The sequence below is a fragment of the Gadus morhua genome, chromosome 12, assembly GCF_902167405.1.
Source record: "Gadus morhua chromosome 12, gadMor3.0, whole genome shotgun sequence".
In the NCBI taxonomy this organism is placed as follows: Eukaryota; Metazoa; Chordata; class Actinopteri; order Gadiformes; family Gadidae; genus Gadus; species Gadus morhua.
Window position 1 is genome coordinate 15,091,538 of NC_044059.1, and position 22,530 is coordinate 15,114,067.

General features: G+C 40.7%; 1 protein-coding gene across 11 annotated transcripts in view; it reads right to left on the minus strand.

Annotated features, from left to right (window-relative positions):
* The window catches only part of rabgap1l (RAB GTPase activating protein 1-like), a 160,566-nt gene that overhangs the window by 99,868 nt on the left and 38,168 nt on the right, over positions 1-22,530 (minus strand). For all 11 annotated transcript variants that reach the window (XM_030372873.1, XM_030372870.1, XM_030372868.1 and 8 more), the window contains 3 exons: positions 5,596-5,662; positions 3,939-4,041; positions 2,717-2,883 (listed from right to left, as the gene is read on the minus strand). In XM_030372873.1, the coding sequence (XP_030228733.1) occupies positions 2,717-2,883; positions 3,939-4,041; positions 5,596-5,662 (337 nt within the window). The remainder of the gene's footprint in view (positions 1-2,716; positions 2,884-3,938; positions 4,042-5,595; positions 5,663-22,530) is intronic.

Here is a 22,530-nt window from a genome sequence, read left to right on the forward strand (position 1 = left end):
TGGACTCAACGATGTCCTGAAAGAAAACGAATAAGAAGGAATTAGGAATTATATGCCAGAACTGGTTGATATGGCCATATGTTACGTACAATATGTAATAGCTATGTACACAATATAGTACTGCCAAAAAATACATTGATTAACCATGTAATATTACTAATATAATATATTAGTATAATAATACTTATAGAATATTACTAATATAATATATATATTAGTATATATAATATTACTTACAGAATATTAATAATTAATAACTGATAATGTTACTAATATTCTAATATTCTATATTAGCTAAGAGTTTATTGTTTACTGTTTACTGTTTTTTGTTTACTTTTTATAGTTAGTTATTTAAGAGTTTATTGTTTATCTTATATTATAATTATTGTTTACTGTTTACTTTTTATTTTACTTTTTATTGTTATCTTAGAGCGTATTGTTTATCTTATATTGTATATAATTTAATATTGTGTTGTGTTTCTTTCTGTAAGCTACTGGACAATCAATTTCCTTGAGGGAGTCATCCCAAAAGGATCAATAAAGCCTAATCTAATCTAATCTAATCTAATCTAATATATTAGTATAGTAAAGTTTATTTTTAACCTGGAGTCACTAGAACATGGAAGATCTGGATATCATACGACATGATATCCAGCCCGGTCGTATGCATCCCGGTCTGCAGCCCGGTCTGCAGCACGGTCTGCAGCCCGGTCGACGGCCGGGCTGCAGAGCCCGTGATCGGGCATGCATCCCGGCCGAGAACCGGGGTCGGGCGGCCTGCGAAAGTCGGCCGGGGACATTCGCGATCTTCCGCGAAAGTCGGCCGGGGACTTCCGAGAGTCCGCGGCCGGGCTTCGAAGCCCGCGGCCTGGGCTGCAGAGTATAATTAATAAAATAATTACTAGTTAATTACAGAGAAAATACTTACATTTGTGTTTTTCCAATCCTGTCGCATCTTTTCGTCCTCCATCTTGTCTAGGATATTTCTTGATTTTCCGTTTTCTCGCAAGGTATTGTGGGAGCAAGTCAGAACTGAAGCGCTTTGAGGGTGCCCATAGAAAATCTCAATTTTGAGGGGATGTTAGCCCTCCCCCTTACCCCTTAAAGCTACATTAAAGAGGTATTGGGACATTGCTCCACGGTGCGTGCACGCGCAACAGCGAGGGCTAGGGCTGAGATTTTCTTTGGAGCAAAGGAATGAGATTCACCCTAAGTATTGTAGTATCTTTCAGCCTAAAGACTTTATGATACCATTAAAGTCTTAGTTTGTTTAAGCCTATAGACTTTTGTTAATATTACAGTCTTATAGTCTGTTAAGTCTAAAGAAAATATTTATCTCTCTTTTAGTCAGTTAAAAGTCTATAGACGTTACTCTATTAAAGTGTTTTAGTTTGTTAAGATTTAAGCATATAGTCTTTAAGATATTATTATAGTTTGATAAATAAGCTGGTTACACTGAAAAGGAGGAGAAGGGATAATCATCACCACTAGTGATGGGTCGGTCGCGAACGATTCGGTCAGAACGAACAAATCCAGAAGGTGAACGACGAGAACCGATTCCCAAAACAAGAGAAATTATTATTTTTTCTTTTCTTTTTAAACATATAACAAAAATATGGTCAAGTAAATAAAATATACAAATGAACAGAGCTTCGTCTCCCCGCAACCTTATATTGATTGAGTCTAAAACGTTCTAATCGATTCAGCCAATGAGAGTACTACAGCAGGTAGCAATCGCGTTGCCATGGCCCTTGGGTGCACAAATGATAAAGGCACCTTATCATTTTACTGGACACAAGTAAACTAACGATCGCTGTAGGCTTCAATATCATGCAAGCACTTTATGTTTTCTTTTTATTATGTTCTACATCACAATTGCGTGCTTTCATAAAGTATTGTTTTTTACCTACCATTAAGATTGGCCTAGTGGGGAATTCGCACAAAGGTGCTGCTGCTGCTTGCTTACGCGCTTCACTGCTTATTAGCGCTACTTGGAAGACGCCATTTAATTCTCAATGCACCAGATTATGTATTAAGGATATTCCTGAAAAAAATGCACGTATCTGCTTTATGTATATGCTTAATATTTACACTTAACCTGGGTAATTTCGCCAGAACATTAGAAAGTAGTAGGCTACATGCATGTTGATTAACATTTATTCCATAATTTCTGATTCCCTGGCAAATGACGTAACAGACCATCTGACTTACCGAACTAATCAAACGAACGAATCAAACATACAAGTTGTGATAGTGAACGGAACTGAAAGAACTGAATCCTGGAAAAGAATCGTTTTGCCCATCCCTAACCACCACACTAACTCCACAATGCATTATAGAGGAGGAGGAGGAGGAGGAGGAGGAGGAGGGGTGGGGGTTAGAGGAGAAGGAGGGGTGGGGGGGGGTAGAAGAGGAGGAGCTCAACTATATAATACAGGAAGAAAAGTGTGTTAAAATATCCACATTCACGCATGGACCAACTTCTGGCTAGCTGAAACATTGGCCGAACTCTGAATGTAAATAGATAATAGGTGTGTTCTATGATTCAGAAACCTTTCTGAAGGTACCGTACCTCCTATACAGAAACAACTAAAACCAAACAGAGCACCATCTGCATTATGTTTCTAAAACATGGGGGGGGGGGGAAATGTCGAGATACCGCAGGAAACTGTATATATACTGAATACATGAATGGATGAATTAAGAGAGCTCCAACCTGCTGCAGTTTGAGGTAGAAGGTCTCGCTGTAGCTCTTGCGGCTGAAGTACCAGAAGCGTTCGTTGGCGGGGTAGACCCGGACCAGGACCTCCAGCAGGAAGCGGACTGGCTCCTGGACCTCCGTCACTACCAGGTCCACCGCCACCGTCATGTACATCTGCTTGTCTGGGACACGCGCGCACACCCACCCCCCCACATTATATATATATATATATATATATATATATATATATATATATATATATATATATATATATATTTTTTTTTTTATTTATTTATTTATTTATACACACACTCACACACACACGCACGTAACATGCACCCATATAGAGAAGACACAATGCACACACACACACACACAGCATAAGCACATCACAGATACAAAAGATTACACAAAAGTGAAGGTTTAAGAATGATTTAGCACGTGCGTGTGTGCGTGCGTGAATAAGTTTGTCTGTCCACACTGGCTAAATCTCTAGGAATGATTGTAATGTTAATATATCCAAGCACTAGATTGTGCATTCATCACTCCCTCTCATCTACCGATCACAACTCATTAAAAAATAAATATACAAATTTGCCAAGGAACAAATGTATCCTTAGAATACTCGTATAATACCTTCTTTACATCATTACTAGTTAATCCAACACACATTTGTATAAAGTATCATTGCACCTAGAGGAAGCTCGATTCCTCTATACAATTGAAAAGTGTAATGTGAAATAGCATTTGTATCGCCACGGAAGACAGTTCGCACCACCATGTCAACCTCCTGAAGTCTTAATTGTGTGTATTCCTTTAGTTGACTTACATCTTTAAAAATAACATGTCTTGTAGCCTGCTGTAAAACTTAATAACAAGAACTGAGAATGTGCCGACTCTCAGAGCGAAATCAAATGAATGAGTTTTTTGCGGAATGATCCTGTTGCACAAAATATATACAAAGAAGGAAAAATACTATAAAAATATATATGTTAATCAATATGAATACCTAACCTGTATAACACTTGGTTATAGAATAACATAAATTACGAATCATACCTTGCTTATGCTTCAAGAGACCATAATTATCTTTTCAATTACATGAAATGGGAATGCGGGAAAGTAGGAGGGCTTTTCTCTCGTTCTCGTTTTTACATTTCAAATTCATATTAGACTTTAAAATATTACATTACAGCCCTAATGTTGTGTTTTATGAGAACACCTTGGAAAAGCTCACCTTTAGCTGTATCTTCGTTGAGCAGCTGGAAGGCGGCCATGTTGGGGTTCCAGGTTCCCGTGATGAGGTAGGCCTTCCCATCCGAGCTCTTCCCCATTGACTCCTGAGGTCAAACACAAACATATCATGATTTCCGACTACCTTCTTGTGATTGTGATGCACAACATGTCCTGAAGGGTCCACAGGAAAACACATATCCCAGTTCCAACGTTTTGTATGCATATTGAAATAATAGGCAAGGTGTATAACACCTTTAACACTGAAGCAAGAAAGCTATTTCTGCCAGTGTTTCTTGCCATATTCTATACCATTGTCGATATCAGGGGAAAAGTTTTTTTCAGGAAAGAACATACCCAAAGTAAATAGATTATATCTCCACAACTGCAAGGGCGATAATGTCATCTTTGGGCCAAAAGAAAGATTGTTGTGCAAGTGAAATATTCAATGGGGATAATACTTGGTTAAAGTGAATAAAGCCATGGAACACAGCATAAGTGGAAGATAACATTTCCACCTAATTATCAGTATCAGTTGGTTGTTATCAGTTGGGAGCGCTGTCTTACTAGGAGACACAAATAAAGGTAGATATCTTACAATTTTGACACTTGACACCCCTATTTAAAGTTCAGGGCAATCGAATGCACCAAGCCAAACACTCGCAAATAAATATATGGCCACTAGATTGCGCTGAAGAATATGTTTTCTGATTGAAGGCAATTTACCTATTTCCTAAGAAACCTTCTCTTATTAATTGATTGAAAACACCATGTTAAGTTGCAAAATTTGGCCAAGATACTGGATAATCTGTTTATGGTGGTTTTATTCGATCAGAATCAACTTTGTGGACAAAAATCACAAAGGTAATACTTCATTTTTGGTTGTTAAAAGAAAAGGGGACGTATCTTCTTAAGTTGTTATGTGTGAGTTTTAGTCACAGAATGATATGGTTTGGACTGTTGGAATAAGTGGAGGCTCAGCTTTCATGTAATATATAAAGTAGTTTGTGAGGGTCCAATTTCGTGAAAAAGATCGCTATTGCTGTGTGCATGTGCACAGTTATGAAACCCAAAACCGTGTTCTTGACTTTCCTTGATAATTTGCCTCAATCCAAAGTACTTCCAAACTGCACTCCTCCATCACTACTCCATTTAACTTCTACCTAAACCGTTCGCGGAGGTGCTGCACTTGAGATGCTAGCTGTGTTGGCTAACCTTTAGCGAATCACTGCCAGAGACCGCACTGCGAGTGAGTGACAGAAGGCGGGGCTATATTCGCACTGAAGCGATGCGTGTCTGTTAACTCGCTTTCCGAGAGAAGAGAAGACAGCGCGCTGATCAATTGCAAATACTTCTATTTTGTGTGGTTTTGCGGAACAAAAGCTTGTTCTGCAGTTTCTAAAAACATTTGAATAAATAGCTTTTATATTAACATCAACCCAAAATACACTTGCCCATTCGGGCAACCAGAAAAAATCTCAACTTGCCCAAACATTTTTTTTACTTGCCCCGGGCAAGCGGGCATCCGTTAGTGTCAACCCCTGCTTATAGTAATAATAAAAAATACATATTTGGCATCTTTCAGGACACTAAAGGTCACCTTGTATATCATATGTCATTATAAAAATCTCTGTGTGTCGAGGGTTCTGCTCAGTGCTCACCATGTCCAGCAGATGCATGTCACTGTTCCGGACCTTCTGTCCTGGAGACAGCAGCATCCCGAAGCATCTGCAGATAGACACAGGAGACCGGAGACAGGAATAAGCCTTATAACACTAATGTACAAACCATGAACCATCCATACTATTTAGCTGACACTTTTTTCCAACGCAACTTGTTTTTTAGAGACATACTGATGTCACAACAGTCACATACAGTTACATCTGTTATCTGTTATCAGTGATATCACAACAGTTTGATCCAAACAGGGACATCACAAAAGTAAATTTTCAATATATAGAGTGACTTCAACAGTCTGATATGTACCGTGATGTCACCAGTTCATAATTGTACATTGGATACAGTGATCTCACAATAGTCGCATATATATATTTATTGCACGCCTCTTCTCAATGCCGTGGAACGCTCCGTTCACTTGCCTGGGCCCTTCACAACTTCCGGCGGTGAATTATATTTGATAATTCACCGCTGTCAAGGAAAGTGGATTATTTGCAATCCTTCGTATCACTCCGCAAGTAGTCCGGTAACTTATCAACCCCAGCGTACTCAGTTGCTAGATGACGTCAACTTCTTTGGCGGACTATTTCTCAGCTGATCAACACTATGAATACTGGTAACAAATAAATTGTAAAAAGACAAACCATGTGAATTTTTTTTTTCGTTTTGGCAAGTAGCCGTGTAATAAGCAGGATAATGTATAGAATGTCGCTGGTCTTTACACACGGGCACACCCACACAGTGCGCACGCACGGAACCACACACAAAAAATTTCTATGGTCAAAATCAAAACAAACTACAGTGACAGCGGCAACACTTATCCCGCCTCTTGCGAACTTACACCCTAGGCCAGGGGTTTTCAAAGTGTCAGAGAGTGAGCCCCCCCTCAGAGAAAAAAATTCAGCTATTTTAATTATTTTACACATTTGAAACATCTCTGATCATCATTTTAAAACATTTGAAACATTTTTTAAACATTTTAAACATATTTCTGAAACATTACAACATCTTTGTGCGTTTTTAAACACATTTCTTAACACAATTTAACAACTTTATCCAAGCATGTTTTAGCTTAACCTTTTTTAAATACATTTGAACATCTTAATCTGTGTAAACTGCCAGTCGAATCAGATCTGCCTTTTCAGTCCAGAGATTCGACTATTCGGCGGAGTTTGTTTACCGGCGTTGCTATGGTGACCTAAATTATTATAAGCAACTGAAAACGATGCCGGTTTGAAACTAAAACTGTGGTTCTGAAAAAAGTATAAATGCTATCAAAATTCCGTTTCGATAGTATTGAAGATACAAGTGTCGAGATTTGTTTAATGGTTTGAACGATGGTAAACGGTTGAAAAAGGAATGAGTTACGATGTCTATCAGAGGTGTATCAGAATAGGCTGACGTCTTCAATGAAAACAGCTGAAAACGAAGCGGCATGAAACTAAAACTGTGATTCTGAATAAATTTTAAATGATATTGAAATTCTGTTTAGATATTATTGAAGATAGAAGTGTGTAGATTTGTTAAATGGTTTGCACGAAGATAAACGGTTGAAAATGTATTTAGTTATGTTACTTCTACAGTTGAAGTACGACTGATGATTTGAATCGTCGACTTTCAGGTTTTTTTTCGGGTTTATTTTTTTCTCACGTCGCGCCCCCCCTGAAGAACTCTGGCGCCCCCCAGGGGGGGCGCGCCCCACAGTTTGAAAACCACTGTCATAGGCCGTATTCCGCCCCTTCTCGGGCAAGCACACCCCCCTAAACCCCCCGTAGATTCTACTGATGTCTTAACGACATTGATGTCCGCATATAAAGCATTAAGTGTGAATCACCCTCAGGGTAGGATATCCTGATACACAAATGCTGCAAAAATGTGTGAAAACGGCTTACAAGTAGACAATTATTATGCTTGCTTCTTAACGTAAGGAGGAAATATTGTGCTTGCTTCATTACGTAATAGGTGAACCAAAATGTTATACTTTGTAACACTACAGGCAAAATATTATTATTTTATGTGCTCAGAAATGTTGTTACATTATCGACTGGGGTTTCTACAGAACCCGTGAATGGTTAGTGAAGGGAAGTATCTGGTGCTCACGAGAAAGTATCTGGTGGGCACGAGAAAGTAGGCCTATCTCGTACGCATATCACTGGCTGTGTGTGTGAGTGTGAGTGTGTGTCAGCGAGTGAGTGGACGAGCGAGGACAGCGAGCGGTAGCGTGCGTGTCAGTTTAGTGAAGTAATGAACGAGTCCGGTTGTGTGTAAGAATAAAGTACCCAGCCTGTCAAGAATCGGTGGCCGCCTCATTCCGACCATATTCCGACCCACTGCCGGTCGAAGTGAAGAGTGTTGCACCCGAGAGAGCATTGGCCCTGGAGGGAACGTCTCCCCTGTGCTCCTCGGTCTGGGAGCCGACCGCAGGATAGTGTAACACTAATCATTTCGTAGTTGGAGGCAAGAGATTATACGTGCTCCAATAGTGCTAGATAAAAATAAAGCACATTAATTTGAATGATTTTAGCTTGCGTGTGCCCGTGATGAATCACACACAAGCTAAAATCATTAGGGGTCAAGCAGCGAAGCTGCGAGACAACCTATTGTTTTCGTACGTTTACTTATTATTTTCCTGCCATGGGAGTCTATGGCAGCCCATAGAATGCCTTGGTTAAAAGTTGTGAAATTTTGCACACTGGTTCAGGACAGTCCCATTAGCCCAATTCATCAGCTCTAGCACCACCATCAGGTCAAAGTTGGACATGCATTGTTCATAACTTTCGACCCATTTGTCCAATATTCACAAACAAGGTATCATTGGATTCCTTGCTCCAAGCCGAGTTCAACGCACCCTATGACGTCAATTTGCGCCATGATGGATTCTCCGCCATCTTGGTTTATGTCAAAAACTTTCATAATGCATCTCCTATCACAAATGTTCTCCAATCATCTCGAAACTTGGCACACATGATCTTCAGGCCATGCTTGATAAAAAACTTTGAATAGATTTTTCAAATTCAAAACCGTTTGTCCGCTACAGCCAATCAAATTTGACCGTCAAGTCGCCAAACAGGAAGTAAGCCGATATCTCAGCAGCCCTTTGACATATCATAATTAACCTTGTTCCATAGACCCATGACATCATCATGGGGACACCCAATGAATCTGGTGACCTTTGACCGCTAGGGGGCGCTGTTATTAATGTAGATGTGTTTTAACTCCTCTCTCTTCACATGAGTATATTTCAAACTTATTTTCAATGTCTGGTGATACTATCAGACCTCCCAATATAGCTATGTATATTATTTCTTGCAGAAATATCCGCGACAGCCAATCATATTCGACCGCGAAGCCGCCAAATAGGAAGTAAGCCAATTTCTCAGCAACCCTTTGACATATCGTAACCAAACTTGATTCATAGACCAATAACATCATCATGGGGAAACTCAATGAATTTGGTGACCATTGACCTCTAGGGGGCGCTATAATTAATGAAGACGTGTTTTAACTCCTCTCTCTTCACATGAGTAAATTTAAAACTTATTTTCAATGTCTGATGATACTGTCAGACCTCCTCATATAGCTTATAAATTATTTCTCATGGCATCATCAGACCATGGCCGCCATGTTGAAAGTTGTCAAAATCAGTTGTACATTTCCACAGGCCACAAATTTCAAACAGCTTTCTCAAATTCAATACCATTTGGCCGTTACAGTAGGTCTGTACGGTATGGACTAAAATGTATATCACGGTATGATTTGAGGAATAGACGGTAACGGTATTATATCACGGTATGTTCATTTGTTATCTTCTAATTTCGATATAAATGCCTCTGGAAAGGCAGCATATCCGCATAAAAAAAAATTAAAATCTTTTCTCAAGTTACTTCCATCTCTGAAAAACACTAATGTCATTAAAGGGTAGACACTGCACTCGTGTGGCGAAAAGCGGTACTGCATGTAGAATGCAACAATGAATATATTTACCATTCCGCCCACTTACAATATAAACTGCAATTCCCACTGGATTAGATGCTTCACAAACCAACTCCAGAACGGATGCTTGTTTACATTGTGTCTCTTTTAGGAATATTGTTCCGAACTCCTATGTATTTGTGACATTTGTTCTGTCAGGCAGACTGTATTGCGCCCTTACCTCTAGGTGGGGTCATTTTCCCATTTGGTAAACATTGACGCGTACTCGCATAATGCTCATCCCACCGGCTGTCGGTATTACCGATTACCGAGACGGTCGTCATGTAGCCACCTAGCCGACTACGTCCGTCCAGCAAAATTAGTTTATCAAGTCCCATTATGCTTGAACCCCACATTGCTGCTCGCAGCTATATTTCTAATTAATGTGCTATATTTTTATCTCGCACTATTGGAGCACGTACAGTCAGGTCCATAAATATTGGTACATCGACACAATTCTAATCTTTTTGGCTCGATACACCACCACAATGGATTTGAAATGAAACAAACAAGATGTGCTTTAACTGCAGACTTTCAGCTTCAATTTGAGGGTATTTACATCACCTGATTTTACAACAAATCAGGTGAACGTTGTAGGAATTACAAAAGTTTGTATCTGTGCCTCCCACTTTTTAAGGGACCAAAAGTAATGGGACAAATTAACAATCATAAATTTGTAATACTTGGTTGCAAATCCTTTGCAGTCAATTACAGCCTGAAGTCTGGAACGCATAGACCAGGGGTTAAAATTAACTTTTTTTCACCACCGTCCCGGAAATGTCCCGAAAAACATTTTGAACCGTCCTGAATCGTCCCGAATTATTCCCATAAATCTTTTTTAAATTTTGAGTTGTTACTTACTGATAATATAATAAAAACACAATACATTATGTTGATGAAATAATATATTTATTTCCAGATGACAAGCAACACCCTCAGTCGCAGAACTGTGGTCTACGCGACCACAGTTTTGCGTCTGTGGTCGCAGAGCAGCAGGCTCTCGCACTACTTGCCGCTAAAGCAGCGCGAGACTGCCTAATATGCCATCTTATGCACGCCTTTTTCGCGGCACGGTCCGCGCGTTTACACTGCTCGAGGTAAATTGCCTGCTTGAGCTAGAACCCCAATTTACCCTCCCGGACCCTACACATATTGGCGGTTTATTGGGTTTCATTCTGATGTAAATGCGACGGCTCCGCGGTTCCAGGGGGGGCTTGGGTAGAGAGTTGCGCGGTCTCAAAAGAGAATAGATACATAGAACAATGTGTGGCGCAGCGCCACAGATTCAACACAGAGCGCCACAAATTGATTCTGCTTTTTACTTTTCTTTTTTTTTTGATTTTGAAACATAAATATCGTTCCGTTCAGTCATCTCCGCCTAGCCCATCTTTCTCCCCGTCATTCTCGTTCACACACGCACACAGAGACAAGCGCGCACACAGAGACAAGCGCGCACACAGAGACAAGCGCGCATACATACCAATGGTGCGCGGGTACTCTACCACTTATTGGATAAACCTGCGTATCATACATGCACACGCACTGACAGCGGATTCGCCCGCTCCTCCTCTCAATGCGCCTACAAAGGCAAACCCGAAGCAGCGGGATATCGTAAGGGATAATGTATAGAACGCCGGTAATTATCGGGAAAATAAGCCCCAACAGGGCAAACTTGCTTTGCCCTGAAGGGGCTTATTTTTGATCATGACCGGCGATGTTCTCTACATTATCCCCCTTATTAGACGGCTACTTGCCAAAACGAAAAAATAACTTCACATGGTGTGTCTTTTTACAATTTATTTGATACCAGAATTCGTAGTGTTGATCAGCAGAGAAATAGTCCGCCAAAGACGTTGCCGTCGCTTAGCAACCGAAGACGCTTGGGTTGACAAGTTACCGGTACTTGCGGAGTGATACCGAAGACGTCATTAGAGGCGAAAAATCTGTTGTTTTCCAGTTTTGACAGTGGTCAATTATACTCAAGATTATACTTAGCAACGGTGAATTATCAAATATAATTCACTACCGGAAGTTGTGAAGGGCCCATGCAAGTGAACAGAGCGTTTCGTGGCATTGAGAAGACCCGTGTAATAATTGCGATTAGTGTGAAATACTATATATATACACACATATGAAATTTATATAAATTACGGTGTTAGACCCCCAGGCCGTTCTGCCGGCGATTTAAATTCGCTCTGCAGCATAGGCTGGAGATCGGGAAGTCTCCCGGTGGGTCGGTCCACTTTGAAAATTAGAGGTCTAGACTCCATGCGCAGCCCCGCCTTCTCCAGTGAACCAAGAAAGCCGGCGCCATGACGAACGATTTTACCCCCTCTGCCTCACTGAACAACACAAACGCGAGCGCGCCAGCCAATTGAACGAAGCCCTTTCCATTTAATTAAGTATTTTCCACCGATCGCGACACGTTCTGGTTTGCAGAAAGTGTTGAAAACTTAAACAAAAAAAAATGAAGTTAGTGCAGGCAAAATTCTCTTCGTCCCGAGGTCGACCCGAGAGAGAATAAAATTCCTCCCGATGACAATTAATTACGTCCCCGGGACGACGGGACGTCGTTAATTTTATCCCTGGCATAGACATCACCAGACGCTGGGTTTCATCCCTGGTGATGCTCTACCAGGCCTCTACTGTAACTGTCTTCAGTTCCTGCTTGTTCTGTTGGGGAATTTTCCCTTCAGTTTTGTCTTCAGCAAGTGAAATGCATGCTCAAAAAAAAACCTCTTTGGTTGCTTTCGCAGTATGCTTCGGGTCATTGTCCATCTGCACTGTGAAGTGCCGTCCAATGAGTTCTGAAGCATTTGGCTGAATATGAGCAGATAATATTGCCTGAAACACTTCAGAATTCATCCTGCTGCTTTTTTCAGCAGTCACATCATCGATAAATACAAGGGAACCGGTTGACACTATTAAACGATGCAAGTCGCTTTGGATGAAAGCTTTTGTTCCGCAAAATCATAACTGTGCACATGCAATAGCGATCTTTTTCACAAAATTGGATCTTCACAAACTATATATTATATGAAAGCTGATCCTCCACTTATTCCGACAGTCCAAACCATATCATTCTGTGACTAAAACTCACAAATAACAATTTAAGAAGAAACATTCTCTTTTCTTTTAACAACCAAAAATTAAGTTTTACCTTTATGATTTTTGTCCACAAAGTTGATTCTGATCGCATAACACCACCACAAACAGATAATCCAGTGTCTGGGCCAAATTTTGCAACTAAACATGGTGTTTACAATCAATGACTAAGAGAAGGTTTCTTAGGAAAAAGGTAAATTGCCTTCGATCAGAACACACAACACAATATTCAGCGAAATCTAATCTGTGTATTTGCGAGTGTTTGGCTTGGTGTCATTCGATTATATTTACCCTGAACTTTAAATAGGTGTCAAGTGTCAAAATTTTAAGATATCTACCTTTATTTGTGTATCATAGTAAGTAGGCGCTACCAACTAATAACGACCAAATGATAATTATTTCAGGTGGAAATGTTATCTTTCACTTATGCCGTGTTCCATGGCTTCATTCACTTTAACCAAGTATTATCCACATTGAATATTTCACTTGCACAACAATCTTTCTATTGTCACCAAGATTACATTATAGCCCATGCAGTTCTGGAGATATACTCTATTTACTTTGGGTACGTTCTTTTAAAAAAAAAAAAACTGTTTTCCCTGTTTCACTGTTTTTTTGATATCGAAGATGGTATAGAATATAGATATTTTTCCAGGTATAGTATCGAAGGTAGAAAAAATTATGACTGACAACACTACTAGAAACGCGATTGTGATTATTCATTTATACCTAGAAGAAACATGAAAGTTAAAAAAGACATATCTTTGCTACTACCTTGGACATTTAGTAATGTACATTTGCATAAAATCATGCAGGTCTACATATAACTAGGGTTGGGTATCGTTCTTGTTTTATCCGATACCGGTGCCTCCTCGGTACTTTTCAAACGGTTCCCGTTAGGGGTGCAACGGATCACAAAGCTCACGGTTCGGATCGGGTCACGGTTTTTGAGTCACGGGTCGGATCATTTTCGGATCAACAACAATAAAGATAAAAAGACAAATGTGACTTTAAATAAAATCTTTTAACTGTGTAAAAACAAAATAAAGTGACAAATTAGGTAATAATCCTGCTTCCTTTAAAGTGCGTATTGGAAGTTAATTTATTTTTTTTAATTTTTTTATTTTTTTTTAAATATTTATACATAACATTCTCTGAAAATTGCCTTTTGAAATTGAAATGCAGGATTTTATCAGTTAAAAATATTATATCGGCAAAAATTCCAGTTTTAAAGTGACTATTTTGAGCAAGGCTTCAAAAAACGTTGTTTTTTTATGTGATACGTCAAACGCGTCATATTACGTAGGAATTAGTAGACGCGGTCGCTGTTGCTGCCTCAGCACTATGCGTAGTTGTGAGTAGTTACCGCGGTGAGCGGTATTGTATTCACCATATTCGGTTTTTGTTTTTTTTTAATCGGCGAGATGAGGTTTTGTATCTGTGGGGGTTGTTCCAACTCCGACCTCCTGTCCGACCATCACCGATTTCACAGTTTCCCCGATCGGAGAAAGGATGGAGCAGGCTTTCGAGCCTGGGTGCATTTTGTTCAGGTGAAGAGAAAGGACTTTTTTTTCACTTCTGTCACCAAATACTCGTTCATTTGCGCGGCTCACTTTAGACCTGAGGACTATGTTTCCGGGGACATGATGGAGTTCAAGATGGGTTTTCGGAGCGAGAAAAGAGTGAGGCTGAAAGCCGGTGCGATTCCCTCAATTCATGCCGCTCCAGCCGCAGCTTCGGGCTCAGCCACCGGCGGCAGTGAAGATCACGGACCGGTCAGAGATTCAACGATTCGGAAACGTGAACTGTGCACTATAAGTTTTGTTTTCTGACGTTTACTATCTTCCTACATTAGTCAACATAATGACTTATGGTCAGTATCTTTTATTGTAAAGCAGCTTTGCTGTCCTGTAAAATCCATCAGTTTATACTGTAAACATGCTAAAATGTTAGCTAGCAACAGCATCCTATTTTATGAAACTTTTATGAAATCATCGTCATTAACAGTTACCTGTTAAGCCGTAAACCGTCGACTAGAACATAAAGCAATTTAAATATTCAAAATGTTATAAAACAACTTTAAAATAATACAATTTAATTAAATATATATGGGATAGGGGGTGAGTCAGTGATTTTGATGCTCCTTTGAGACGACTATGGAACTCCTAAAAACGCTAATTTCTTGTGGTTAAAACGTTATTCAGAGACAGTTTCCGAGGCTGTTCACTTTGTTGGAGCGGTATTTGTGCTTTCCCGAACATCAGGCACTAGGCTACCACATGAGCGGTTTTTCCTACAACGTCAGTGCGCACCGTGCGCACTAGACTGCCTGTCGATATGTTGACGTTTCTAAATAAACTAGTAGACTATCAGGCTATCGGCTATCAGGGATTTTAAACAGTTTGAAATGAAATTGTATATGTAATGTTTTTCTTATTAGTTGCTGGGAAATACGGCACGTTTTGAAGCCACAGATGCGCCTACAGCCAGTGAAGACTCGGAGCAAGAGGCCGTCGCTTCACTGGCTTCTCAGCCAAAATCTGTGCTTCACTTTGGCTCACAGTGTCACATAAGACCTCCTTATCGTTCATCAGGTAGTGTGACTTAACTCTTATATCTAGCTTTAGCTCTACATGTTCTTAGCCAACATATTCACTCTTTACATACTGTCACAATAATTAATTATCTATTTTATAGCTGGGATAGCTCAACAGTATATCCACTTTAATTTACATGAATAAGAACACCTCAGACCAAATGAATACAAAAACTAAACGATACTTTGTAAAAGTAGATTTTATTCCAGGTTTGTCATATCTGATTGCATTCTATTGTATAGGTGTAGTGGCCATTGAATATATGATGATTTTTTACATTTACAGTATATTAAGTAAATCTCTTTCAACCTAGCTATCCAGGTACAGACACAGACGGTCAGTGTGGGGACACAGACCGAACTCTGTGTATCATCAATTCCACTGCCCAGTCCAGTACAAACAGAGGATGAATCATCCTCTGTTTCAAGAGATCAACCAGATGACAGGTCATGGAGTGAAGTGGAAGAGATGAGCGTGTCATCTTCTGAGGAGGAGTCAGAGCCACAGCAGGGTTCTCAGTGGGACTTCGGGTAAGACGACTTCCTTAACTTTTAGATTATTTTTTTTTCAAAATTCTGTCTGTCAGAAATAATAAGTGTTTTGTTTTTCCAGAGTTGCAGACAAGTTCATTGTCTGTCTCACCCAGCTGATGGCTCTCTTCACCATTTGTCCTGCCTGTTGTGGGGAAACCCATGGTAACGTGGAGCAGCAGCAGGGAACATTTGTTCAGATCAAGCAAGTAAGAGGATATTGTAGTCATATAAAAGTAAAGATGTGTGCTAACCTGTATTTATATTGTATATATTGTGTGTTTTTTGTGTTGTCATTTTTACTTTATCAATTCACTTTTTTGACTGTTTAAGAGTTCTAATGGTCATTTTCATACACATCTCTTAGGTCTGGGCAGCTTGTGGGTTCGAGCGTGTCTGGCAGAACCAGCCAGTGCTGCATAGAAACATGCCAGCCTGCAACCTGATGCTTAGTGGGGCCATCCACTTTTCTGGTTGTATGGCTACACAAACACTTAGGATGTTAAAACTGTTTGGCCTTCAATGTTTTACTGCAAACACATTCTTCCGCCATCAACGCCTTTACACAATTCCCACCATTGTGCAGGCGTGGAAGAATGAGCAAGCTGGCATAGTCAGCCAGCTGAAGGAGATGGGGGGGGGTCTAATCCTCTCAGGTGACTGCAGGCATAACACCTCGCTTGTATACTTTTATATCAGACCTGCAAACTCCTCAGAGGAAAAAAGGTGACAGTGTCACGGGGGGATTTTTTTTTTATTGTAATATACAAATGACACTACTCTAAGCGTGACTTAACAAAACTCTTTATCAAAAATCAATGTCAAAACATCCTTAAGGCTTATAAAAAATATTTTATTTACAACTGTGACCATTTTTAGAGACAAAAAATAATTATTATTCTGTGGTTGATGAAGTTGATGAATTGTCACTTTTAGGTTTTCTACCCAGTTACCAAAAAAAGAAACATTTGGAATAGTATGCGCTGTGGCAAGCACATGGTTTGCATGTGTTACTTCGAAGGCAAAAAAAATCTAAAATACAAGAAAACACAAAAACCTACATTCAACCAGTGGGGTATGGCCCCTGACTCTCTGAGGAGGTAGGTACCTCCAGGTACCACCTCCATGCCAGGGCGCCCTGAATTTATGTTTATTAACAGCTCCTCCACCGGGGTCAAGACAATTTGAGGGCCAGATCCAGTCTGCCGACTGTCGGCCTATTCACGATTTGCTTAAAAAAATGGCTAATTTAAATTTATACCAATACGATGGTGGCAAAAGCTTACCAGTTTTTATGTTTTTTATGCTTCATTTCTATACTTGATCCGCTGACCGCTTGGAAGCCATCGGAGTACATATTTCTTTAGAAGAAAGGGGTTATGTGGTAGGATCTTTAAGAATGCTTAACTGGGATATTTATATATTCATGGCTCAAATATTAAGGATCATGCTTTTGAGGTGTAACTAACGCATTTACGCGGTCAGCGATCCGCTGCCAGGCTTTGGTTCTCCGGGTTGCAGAGGCTTTAGCGTTCCCTTTTCTTGTGATAATGTCCTTCTCCTCGTCATAGCTCTCCAGGAGAACCTGAAGTTCCATTTCATTGAAATAAGCGGCCCGTTTCGCCATTTCGAACAGGGTTTCCATGATCCATACATCACGTCTTTTTAGGTTTGGCGGTGACGCGCACAACCCTGTGATAACCAACCCCGAGTTGATTGAACTAATGCATAACCGCTGCTGTGGAACCGAAAACTCTGGGTTAGTCGGCACAGGGTAAATCAACCTAGAGTTCAGCGTTAACTCAGTGTTTGTTTAACCTCCGTTCGTGGAACACCCCTCTGGACGAGGGTTTCGCAAGCTCTCTTGAGTTGTTTGGCGCGCATGAGCGGTAGGCGACCGTCTCATCCAATGGCGAGCTCAGTTGGCGCTGTGTGCTTCAAGATTCCGATTGGCCCAGAGAAATGTCAATTATAAGAAAGATTCTGAAGCAAGTGCTGAGATTCCGATTGGCCCAGAGAAATGTCAATTATAAGAACGATCCAATAATTTTTCTATTATTCTGGACCCCCCCCCCCCCCCCACCCCAAAAACAAAACTCTCCGGTTCTACACGATTCACGTGAATGACCAAATTGACCAAGAAAACGGCGATTGTCGCCGAAAAGCGACAAGTTTGCAGCTCTGTTATATGTTACCGTTACGTGCCGTAGTGTGTTGGTTTTGGGCTTGTTTCGTTTTGTGTTTTATGTTCAGGCTTGCCCCATACCGGTGACCGCCAGCAGCATAGGGCCAGCTTCTATTGGTCGCCAGTGAGGGTGCCGTGTGTTGTTTGCTGATCCTTGCCAAATCTTTGCATGTGTCCCGTCTTCGCGTGTGGAGATCGCCTTCAGTTTATTTTTGTGGTTCCGAGTAGCTAAGTAACAGTATCCATTGCAGTGTTTTTTGGCTTAAATGTTTTAATTAATTAAGCTATTCATGACAATCATAGGTCAGACTCTCCTGGTCATTGTGCCAATTATGGGACCTACACCGTGATTGAGGACCGCATCAACAAGGTTTTGGATCTTCAACTTGTCCAAGTAAATTACCATTAGTGGACACACAAATCAGTTGTTCTCTTTTTGATGTGGCACACTTTCTTACATGACTGATTCATGTTTTTTACAGAGCTCAGAGGTACCAAGCAGCAACTGGTGTGAGCTGGAGGGTTTGAAGCGAACCATAGCATTTCTCAAGGAGCAACACTTGCAAGTTTCAGCCCTTATTACCGACAGAAATCGCCAGGTAAAGACAAACAAGAAAGACATATGTATCAGTGTATTCATTATATGTTCCCCTACATTCATTTTACAGTGGGCTGTTGATTTTGACACGCTGTAAGGAGCAAATGCTCAAAAAAGCCTTACTAATTTATTTATTTTTGTACGATATTTTCTTTACTTTATTAGACAGATTTGTACCCACTGTGCCATTGGCGCAGTGGGTTTTTATGAAATTTGGTATAAATGTGGTCATTCGTTTATATTATAGAATCAAAATGTTCATACTACTCAAACATATGCCAATAAAGAGTAAAACAAGAGACACTGAACATTTAAAGTGGTCTCTTAATTTTTTCCGGAGCTGTATAACCCAAAGTGTGCTCACACATAAACAAAGTACTGTTCAAACTTGTGTGATACTGGAAGTAATTATATAATCATGCCTAATCAGTGTATGTAACTAATGAATATATGGTCATCTATTAACATTGGAACACATGTTATGTTGTTGTTTATGCAGGATCAACTGTAGCTATTAAGTTGGAGAGTGTCACTACAAGAACAGCATTGTTGAAGGTTCGGCAGTTGTCCCCACAGCATCAGACCTTTTCCCTGGAGGCCTTTCACTCGCTTATCCTCCACTTTGCACCTAAGCACACTGGCTTCTCCTTCCTTGGGATGTACAGCAGGTAAATAGAGTGATATTGAAATGAGTATGGTACAGTGAGGCTGCAACTGCATTCATTTTAAATTGGTACTTGGATTTAAGAGCAGCTTGTGAATTGCTTTTTCTACAGGCTTCTCTTAGCAGCCCTGCATTACAACCACAATGGAAGTCGAGAGGTTGCACGAACACATGACGGCGAGGTTCAATATGGAGTTCGTTACCCAAGGTTCCGCAAAGGAGGCTGGGTCGTCCGCCCTGTCAAGGAGAAGCCATCGTACGGTAAGCTGTTTTAGTTTTTTATTACTTTATAACTTACTTTTATTAAGTCCCTGAATGGGATCTAAACATTTGTTTTCTTTCTTCAGCTTATGCATCTGCCCTTATGGAGTCGCTGATTGAGGCCTACTCTAGGTCACCAAGGAGTCTACAAGAGAGCTCAGCTGACTTGTCCTCCTCTGCACCTGCCCCGCTTTCCACATCCTTCCAGATGATCAGCAAGGATGAGGCTGTTGGCTTGTATCTTGCACGACACACACGTTTTAACACAGGAAATTAGTGTTAAACACTGTTAGGTATTTCGTACACTATATTGTAAAGCCACATTTAATCTCAGAGATAGATGTGGGACCATGGAGTTATGTGGTATCTGCAGTGCTTAATTTGTCCAGTGGGAGCTCCCGGAGCGCTGAGGACGGGGGAGGGCGATTGTTGACGGGGGGGGAGGGTCCGTAGCAATTGTTGACGGGGGGGGGGGGGGGGGGGGTTCCGTCGATTGTTGGGGGGGGGGGGGGGGGGGGGGGGGGGGTCGTCAACCAACGAACTTCAGTGAGGGTTTCGTTCCATCTATACACGGGTGTACGCCTGCAGCACGGGGCGCCAAAGTACCTATTCCCCACGCAATGTTATATCGTACTTCATTGATTACCGCTACGCAGCGCATTTTTTTTTTATACTGCTCGTGGCGGAGCTGGCGGAGCGCACGTCGGAGCTTCCGGAGCGCGCGTCAGAGCTTCCGGAGCGCGCTCCCCCTTGCTCCCCCTCAAATTAAGCACTGGGTATCTGCATTTGCAACCAAGAGAAAGACACATCTATTGGCACATGGATCCATTCAGGGAAAGATCCCTCTTTACTTGAACTTCTGGATTCTTAAATTATTTCCCCCATTCTGATTATCTGCATTTTATTATTAATGAAGTTAATAACAAAACTATTCTTTCCCTAGGTTTTTTCTGGAGGTTTGCCTGCGGTTACCACCTGGTCCTGCTTGACACCCACGCTTTGGCTGAAATAAGTTTATGTTCTAGTCTACAGTTTATGCATGCTACACAGGAATATTTTATGAAGTTCTGATCCTGTATCTTAGTTTTGTTGCTGTGGTTAATTTTACGTTTCAATTTGTATTGCAGTATGTTCCTTTTGTTTTCAAACTGCAAGAACTAAATATTAAAAGAAAAGAATCATTAAAAGTTTCTATAAAATAAGACATTATTTTTATTGACTGTCATTTAAATGAGGCCACCCAAAACCTTTATAAACCCCATGTTCCTCTGGAAACTGCCGTCGGATGGCAGACACAATGCATGCAGGTAAGGGCTTCCTGATGTGCCTGCCAAGAATTCCATAGGCCCAGCGAACAACCTGCCTGTATGCGGTGTAACGATACTGCCTTTAGGATAGGGAAACAATATCGACAGTTAAACTTGGTCATCAAAAAGGGTGATATTGTAAATGGTATTAATAAGGTAAATAACAATAGAAAAAAAATCAATTGAGTTCTGATATTGCTACCAATTAATGTATTTAAATGTTTAATGTTTTCAGTTATATAAAATTGGTAAAGTCCATTCAACATAATAAACAAGTCACAAATTCTGGGGTTCAGCAGGTTTCAAAACCCCAGAATCTGTGACTTGAGCTCTATTTACTTGGTAAACTAGGATCTTTTTATAGTTATTTTGGAATGTGGACAACTGAACATACTCGTGTGTGCTGGCCTGCAGAGGGCCATGCTCCTGTTTGAAGGCCAAGTATGCTACCTGGAGCACAAAGGGGTTCAGACAGCATCCCTCAAAGCCTGGATGCAGAGTCAGGCATGTTACGTCTGGTCTGGGGTTTAGCGTCTCCACTAGAGCCCAGAAGGGATCCACCTCCCTGCAACACATGCTCTCCTCAGCTGAGCTCATTGGCTGGCATTTCCCACACAAGCACCTATCAAAATGAAATGTGAGGTTAACTTCGCTCGTTTCTTTCAGTTTGATCGCGCACTCTCTTGCTCGCCAACCCGTCCTTCCGCCCTACCTCCATCCCTCCAGTAGTAGTTATGTAAGAGATAGTGTGGAGTTATACATCCTGTAGATTCATATATAATCAAGTACTAGTAAAGTTATGCCTGTTAAATATTGAAACGTGGCCATCATTTGCTGTCATTAGCTAATATTAACTCAAGCTAATGCCAGTTACTCACCAAGACACCTGCCCAATTCTCCACTGATTCTCCTGACACCACAACTCTATCTCCCTCCTATTGCCATGGTGTCTCCCCCTATTAGGTGGTTGCTGTTCTCCCTCACGGCTCGCTGGCTCAAAATTGTACGGAAGTGGTCCGAAACTGTTATCCATTGTCATGTTGCCTATGTAGTCTATGATGATTAGAACGTCCGTCTACCAATTCCTACGTCACGCTTGAAAACGAGCGTTTGAGATGCGGAAGTAAAATTGTATCACAAAAACGGCTCAAGATGCCACTTGTAGTGTAGATTTATTAATAAAAACTAAAAAATCGTGTATTCAAATTTTATTCCTATATGATTCTTCACTGTAGTATCTAACTTCCAATACGCACTTTAAGCATGGTCAATATTTAACCTTCTTTTTAACATGGATAGGATAGTAAATAATCCCTAACCCTGGATTTACAATTCAGGATGTCTGCATTGCCTGGGGAGTTTAGAGTCTACACTCTCCCAAGGCAATGCAGACATCCTTATCTTCTTTTTTTTAGTTTGGTAGCGAAATACAGTTTCTGTGGTGTTTTATTTGGCATTTTGTAAATCCATTGATTTCGGTTGGGAGACTCATGCTCATTGCAAGGGGGGTTGGTTGTAGTCTTTTCGCTCGGTTCTTGCCCTACTGTTGATACGCGAAAAGACTACAACCAAACCTAAAGACGTCCGGTTCCGGTTTACGTTTCAATGGGATTTACGGAACGCCAAATAAAACACAACAGAAACTGTATTTCGCTACGATACTTGATGATGTTGTCAATACCGGAATTGTCCTCTAAACA